Source organism: Dromiciops gliroides, chromosome 3, assembly GCF_019393635.1.
Source record: "Dromiciops gliroides isolate mDroGli1 chromosome 3, mDroGli1.pri, whole genome shotgun sequence".
Classification (NCBI taxonomy): domain Eukaryota; kingdom Metazoa; phylum Chordata; class Mammalia; order Microbiotheria; family Microbiotheriidae; genus Dromiciops; species Dromiciops gliroides.
Window position 1 is genome coordinate 651,142,031 of NC_057863.1, and position 7,393 is coordinate 651,149,423.

The following is a 7,393-nucleotide window of genomic DNA, read 5'->3' on the forward strand; positions in this document are numbered from 1 at the left end:
GTCCTCCTGAATTCTGGGCCAGTGCTTTATTCACTGCACCACCTAGCTGCCCCCAACTATTAAAGTTAAAAACCAGCCAACTAGACATCAGGAAGGACACACCTAAGAAGTTAGAGATTCAATTCTATAGCAGGAAAGACAGTTAGATGTGGCTACTACCTAAGCTAGGAGAAAGAGGTAACTCCAGAGGTCAGGAGTATCATTCCAAAAGAAAAATCCCCCTGATTCTCAGAAATCTTTTTCCAACCCACCCCAAAAAGGAACTTTCCATTGTCAGGTGGTCACCCCATTTTTCCTCTATAAAAGCTTTGACCTTTCTTCCATTGGAGGAGATAGATGTCGCTAAGCAATTTCCTCCTCTGGAGATGAAGCCTGTGACTTCCCTCTTGGTTACCTTCTCTAGCAGCCAAATAAAAAAAATCATTTTATTCTAATTATGCTTTGTGTGAGAGTGTAGTTCTTCACAGAGGAACACCTAAGGACCCCATGACATATTTCTGGCACCCAATGTGGGGCAAGGGATCTTCCTCTTTTCCTCTCACCACAGCACTCTGAGGCAAGAACTCTTCATTTATTCTCTCCCTCATGTCCTGACTCTATACCTTGCCAATCCTCAGGAAGGGCAAATGGGCAGTGGAGTTTCCCTCTCAAAATGCTCAGCCTAACATCCAAACCAAGGTGGGCCATCTAATTTAATATCTTCTTAGATAGGAAGATATCTAGGTAAAGCTTTAAACAACCTTATGCCCATGGGGCAGGGAGAGAGTGTCCTGAAGGATTCCCCTTTGGGGGGAATTCTGAAAAATCGGGCTAAATTTGACCATAACAAACTTGAAAAAAGAAATGCCTGATCTTTCACTGTAGCACTCTCTGGCCACAATATTAGTTGGAATCCCAAGAAAATTGGCCCGGGCATGGGACTCTTAAGTATAATACCATTTTGCAATTGGACTTGTTTTGTAGGCATGAAGGGAAATGGACAGAAATCCCATATATACTGGCCTTCATGGCCTTAAGCCAGAACTCAAAGGGGAAGGAACAAAGAAGGATATGTCCAGCAAACTAAGCAAACCTAAGGAGGCTATTGACAACCCTAAAAAGCCTCCTTCCTCACAGGACCTCAATGATTTATTCGATGACTTCCTCCTGTTGTTAGGAAAACACTGAAAGTCCAGGCAACTAGCAAATTGTTCCAGCAGCCCCTCCTCTTCTGAGACTCCATCCCCTTCTGCTCCTCAGCCTCACTCCTCTCCCCCTCCTCCCATCAATCCCTCTTTCCCACCTGCTTCACTATATCCTTCCCCACCTATGGGTCAACCGCTGACATATAACTCTATGTCTGAAACTCTGACCTCTTCTCTTTGCCCACCAGCTGATCTCAAAGCTGATCTCCTGTGCCCCCCCCACTCCCCCCACCACACACACAGTGGAGCCCCTGACACACTGGGATTGGACTTAAGTACACTTCCATTTTTCCCACTCAACAGCCATCTTCACAATTTTTCCCAATCCCTCCCATCCAGCTGTGCCCCTCACAGCTGAGGCCCCATCACAATCTGGGTGGAGTCCAATATGTTCCCTATTCTCCTATTTTTCTATTCAGCAGCTGCTTCTATCTGCTTCACTTGTTCCCCTGTAGGTGTCTAGGCCCATTCCCCAGTCCCTTTTTCCCATCCCCTGCCCACTTCCCTCATTCCCCTAGAATCATCTTCAAATACTCCCTTGTTTCCACTACAGGAAGTTCCCACTGGGGGGTAGGGTGACATGAATACATGCTCCTTTTTCCATGAGTGATTTGGCTCAGATTAAAGAAAAATTGAAACGTGACTTAGAGAACCCGACAAAGTTTGTAGATGGCTTTAAGTCTGTGACAATGCAGTTTAACCTTTCCTGGACTGATTTGCAAGTTATCTTTGTCAGCTGTTGTACCCCGCATGAGAAAAAGCAGATTTGGGACTTAGCTGTACAAGTGGGTGCTGAGCACTCACAGCTTGCAACCAACTCCACAGGGTTTCCTGGAAAAATAGCAGCTCCAACTGTGAATCTGAAATGGGACTACCATGATAGGGTAGACCAGGCCAGCAGAAACCACATGATCACTTGCCTCACTGAGGGAATGAGGTGGGGGATTAAGAAACAGGTCAATGTTTTCAAAAAACATTTTTTATTTTATTCATGACACATATTAAAAGACAAAAAATTCCTCCCACCCTTGGAAATACCTAAAAAACCAAACAAAATCCCCAAGCCCTCCCTCCATTCCCTGTTCCCACTTCCTCCCGCTCCCTCCAAAACCAAATTAAAAGAAAAAAAAGAAAAAAACACCTACCCCCATGCCCCCCAAAACAAGATGGTGCATTTCCCCAGGGGGGAGGGGAGTTTACACTGCAGCCTCTGGGAGAGGGTCAGAGATCTTCCGGCTACAGAAAAACAATCAAAACAGAATCAGGAACACAAACGGACACAAAATAGATCACCAGGGAATCTCTGGAGGGTCAGGAGAAGTAGTCCCAGGGATGAGGGACAGGGAGGCAGAGGGGAGGTGGGAGGGGGATAATTGGCAGAATAAGAGGCAGGCAGGAAGGAGAACAGGGAAGAGATGGAGGGAGGGTAACAAGCAGAACAGTTTTGTGTCCTTACATACCCTTAGGTAAAACCTTTCCCACCATCCTGCCCTCACCCCTGAACAGCCCCAGTGGATGAAATGAGGAGAGGAGGCAGGGGGAGAGGGGTAGGGAACTGCTTGCAGAAGTCGAGGCTTGTCCATGTCGAACCCCCAGAGTGAATGAGCAGCCCCCTGTCCCATTCCCGGAGGAGCCCTTCCCCTGACCAGACCCTCAGAAGCAGGTCCCTCCTCAGCAGTTAGTTATGGGATTCTCCCCCCTTCCACACTATATCTTTTTTTTAAAGTTTTTTATTCCATCAATGTGATATTCCGGGTTTTTAAAAATTCTTTTTTTTTCTTCTTTCCTTTTTTTCCTCTCTCTCCTCCTAATACACACTTTTTTGTTTTGTTTTGTTTTGTTTTTTTAGTAAGGGGAATACCATGACGTCGCTCTAGCCCGGGCCCTGTAGACTCTTCCCCGGGGTCTGCTGTTGAAGCCACTATAGAATCCAGAGTGTGAACTACTGTAGTTAGTAGCTCTAGCATGATGATAGCGAGCACGCGGAAAACCGCGATCTGTGGTGCTGATCCCCGGCCGATTGGTCCGTTTTGGTGTCACTTTGATCTGTCGTCCTCTGAAAAGAGAATCGTCCAAGGCCATTGACGTCCTCACCGAAGCTTTATCTGAAAATTCTATATATGCAAACCCTTTAGGGCGGCCACTGAACTTGTCACAAAGGATGGTAACTCGATGAACTGAACCACAACCATGGAAGTGTGCCTCCAGCTCTTCTGCTGTGGCACCATAGTCAACATTGCCCACATAGATGGACCGGGCATCAGCCTCCATCTTCTCCTCAATGGACATGATCCCGGGGCCAGCATTGCCTGGCGGTGGGCTCCTGTTCACCTGTTTCTCCACCTCCTTCTGAAGCTCCTTCAATTTCTCTGCCTCTTCCTCCATCTCCCTTACTCGGACTTTGATGGCCTCCAGCTCCGGGTCCTCTATAGCGCCGTGCCCCGGGTTGCCCTGAACCAGGCCTCGCTCTTCCTCCTCCTCTTGACTGCCGGGGACTCCTGGGGGAGCACGGGGCCGGGGCGGCTCCTCCTCGGTCTCGGGCTCCGATTCTAGCTCTAGCTGTAGCTGTAGCTGTAGCAAAAATTCCTCGGGCTCTAGCAGCAAGTCCTGGGGCTCTAGCAGCAAGTTCTTAGGATCTAGCTCCTCCGCCTCCAGCCCGTTCCCGTAGTCCCCTGCGTTGGCCGGGGCCCCCTCCCCAGGCTCCCCCCAGGCCCCGGACACAAGATGGCGCCGCCACCCTGGCCCGGAGCCTCGACCTCTGGCTGCCCCCGCTGCCCCCGCTGCCCCCGCTGCCCCCGCTGCTTCTGCCGCCGCCATAGCCGCCTAGAAAAGACTTTTAAAAACGCATATGGGGCCTGGGGGAACCTAGGTAGCGCTGTGGATAAACCACTGGCCCTGGATTCAGGGGGACCTGAGCTCAAATTCGGCCTCAAATACTTGGCACTTGGTACCTGTGTGACCCTGGGCAAGTCACTTAACACTCATTGCCCCGCAAAAAGAAAAAAAAATACCGATGGCTCCAGCAAGTCAGAGACCATGTCTGTTACTAAAGATATATACCTTTCAGACCCAGGGTTGACACCTCTTCCCAAAGGACATTCACACCTCAAGGCAGGTGTGAACTCCACACTTGATAGTTAGCTGACCTCTTTGAGACTGAGGCTGGTCCTAGGTCACTCAGACAATGATGGTAAGAGCAGAGTCTTCATCTCACTTCTGAAGACTGCGACTTTTTCCAGGTTTTATCTGCATCTTTATCACAAAACCTTGCTAGGGTATTGAGAGAAAGGGATGCTGAATTCCTCAACTCCTCTATCCCTCTGCTCTGAGTCTTGACTCCATGACTTCCAAATACTGCCTCCATACCAAGACCAAACAGTCAAAACCATGAGAGAAAGCATACTATGTGACTATCTCTTTAAGGGACATTTTGGTGAAATTTTAAAATAAAATATAATCAAGCAAGCAATAGCAGCATGTAAAACATCATTTTCCTTTAGTTGGAGTACTTACTAGCTGTGTGGCCCTGGGCAAGTCACTTAACCCCCAATGCCCTGAAAAACAACAACAACAAAAATGCACCACCTTGTTTTAGGGGAATGGGGGTTGGTGTTTTTTCTTTTTCTTCTTTTTTTCTTTTAATTTGGCTTTGGAGGGAGCAGGAGGAAGTGGGAACAGGGAATGGAGGGAGGGCTTTGGGATTTTCTTTATTTTCTTTATTTCTTTATTTTGGTGAGGCAATTGGGGTGTAACGATTGGAATGACGCCACCTGCTGGAGACTTACTGTAGAAGAGTTCTGCCCATGAAGCGAAGGTCTTTGAGGGCAAGACCAGGAGTCTTTTCTTTGGTGTCAGGAAGTGACGCAGGCTAGTGGGAGGAGGAAGGAAGAGACTGGCGCTCAGTCTCAGGCTCTCTCTTTCCTGAGGACTCTGGTGGAGAGCGGAGCTAGAAATGTGCTCTCCCTTTAATAGATAGGAATCTAGGCCTTTTTCTCTCTCTTTACCAAATTCTTATTCTCCTTAATAAATGCTTAAAAGTCTAACTCTTGCTAAAGCTTATAATTTATTGGCGACCACTCATTAGATATTTTAGACAGTTTAGCTAGAATTTTAGTCCTTAACAGGGGTTAAGTGACTTGCCCAGGGTCACACAGCTAGTAAGTGTTAAGTGCCTGAGGTGGGATTTGAACTCAGGTCCCCCTGAATCCAGGTCTGGTGCTCTATCCACTGTGCCACCTAGCTGCCCGATTTTGTTTATTTTTTTTTAGGTATTTCCAAGGGTGGAAGGAGTTTTTTGCTTTTTGTTTTTTAATATGTGTCATGAATAAAATAAAAAATGTTTTTTGAAAATAAAAAAAAGTCTATTCTCAATTCAGAACTCAGCCAGAATGGGTTTAAACTTTCCAAGGGACTCAGTGGTGCTGTGTCTGGGAGCTTCCCCTGCATCTCACCTGCAGATTAGCATGTTCTTTGAACACAGCTTTCCCCTGGCAGACAACCCATGAACTACACTTTCATATTGGTTCATCCATCAGGTAAAATTCTGCCTGTTGCCTGGGGAGAAGCAAGGCAGCTCAGATACTCCGTGTCTCCTGCTGATGCAGAAGTTCACCAAGACATCAAAGCCCTTCTGTGGTCCCTCCAGAAGACTGATCCTCTCTTCGGGTCAGTGCGTCTCTGCCCCTATCTCTTCCTCCACTGTCTCTATTTTCCTAACTCAGGGTCCTTCTTTTAACCCAACATTAGATTTTCTGTCTGTCTTTTCTGGGGCGTCTGCTTCGCTGGCTTCCTGTCTGTGTCCATCTCAATGTGGGTGTGTTGGTTTCTGCTTGCATGGTGGGCCCCCTTCCCTTCTGTTCCCCTGCCATTCCTTGCCTTTGGCCCAACCTACCTTTCCATGCCTAAATGGTGGCCAGAGCTGTGTGACTGTAGGCATGCTGCTGCCTCTCAGGCTGCCTCCTCAGAGATCCCCATAATGCTTTTCATCCTCCTTATCTGGAATCCACAGGGGAGTCCTCAGGGGAAGAGATTTCAGTGTTTCTGGAAGGTAGGGCTGGGTCTTTTCACTCCATCTGGGATCCTGCATTAAAGAAAGATCTTAGGCAGGGGTTTCCTGGCCTCTACCCTGTTCCAGCCTTTACCAGGAGAACAGCTTATTGGCATTCCTTTCCCACCCCCAACCATCTAGTAGAATGGAAAGAGTGTTTCAGCTTCCTCTTTATCCTTAGACACGACTTCTCAGAGATGACAGATATTTCAACCAATGGTGGGAGAATTGACCTGTCTTCTCCCCTCTGCTTAGAGCCCATGCTTAACTTTCCCTGTCCAGCAGAAGACCCTGAGTCCTAGAGGTGGGCTCTCAGACCACAGAAAGTGGGCATGGGACAACTCAAAAGAAGGAGCCTGGAAACAGACCTTCACGTTTAGTCAGTTAACATTTATCACAAGCCCTCCCCTTTCCAAATGTTCTGGGGTCTGTTCCCCTGGAATCCAGGAATCCCCTTTTCATTATGAATGTCTGCCTTTCAACAAGGTGGATTTTAAAGCACATGTGTCTGGGTTTGATCATGGGATCACAGATTAGAACTGAAAAGGCTTTTAAAGTGATCTGGCCCCATCATTTTTTTTTTTTACATATAAGGTATTTTATTTTTTCCGTTACATGTAAAGATAATTCTCAACTTTTGTTTATACAAGCTTTGCAATTTCAGATTTTTCTCCCTCCCTCCCCCCTCCCCCCTCCCCCCTCCCCTAGACAGCAGGTAATCTGATATAGGTTATATCTATATATCTATACATCTATATAGATATAGATATCTACACACACACATATATATATACATAATAACATTAATCCTATTTCTGCATTAGTCTTGTTATAAGAGAAAAAATCAGAGCAATGATGAAAAACCTCAAAATAGAAAAGAAAATACCAGCACCAAAACCAAAAGAAATAGTCTGGTTCATTCAGCATCTATACTCCACAGTTCTTTTTTTTTCTTGGATTTGGAGATCCTCTTCCATCATGAGTTCCCTGGAACTCTTCTGCACCATTGCATTGGTGAGAAGAATCTAGTCCATCACAGTAGATCAAAACTCAATGTTGATGATACTGTGTACAATGTTCTTCTGGTTCTGCTCATCTCACTCATCATTGGCTCATGCAAGACCCTCCAGGTTTCTCTGAACTCCTCCTGCTCATCGTTTCT

General features: G+C 46.8%; 1 protein-coding gene across 1 annotated transcript; it reads right to left on the reverse strand.

Annotated features, from left to right (window-relative positions):
* Positions 1–3,029: 3,029 nt before the first annotated feature.
* LOC122748275 (polyadenylate-binding protein 2-like) lies at positions 3,030–4,001 on the reverse strand. The gene has a single exon (XM_043993940.1). It carries the CDS (start codon positions 3,999–4,001, stop codon positions 3,030–3,032), a length of 972 nt encoding a protein of 323 aa, XP_043849875.1.
* Between the last annotated feature and the right edge of the window lie 3,392 nt (positions 4,002–7,393).

What these genes read in the sequence shown, in the direction of transcription:
- LOC122748275 (XM_043993940.1), bottom strand. Translation starts at nt 4,001, where the DNA reads ATGGCGGCGGCAGAAGCAGCGGGGGCAGCGGGGGCAGCGGGGGCAGCG.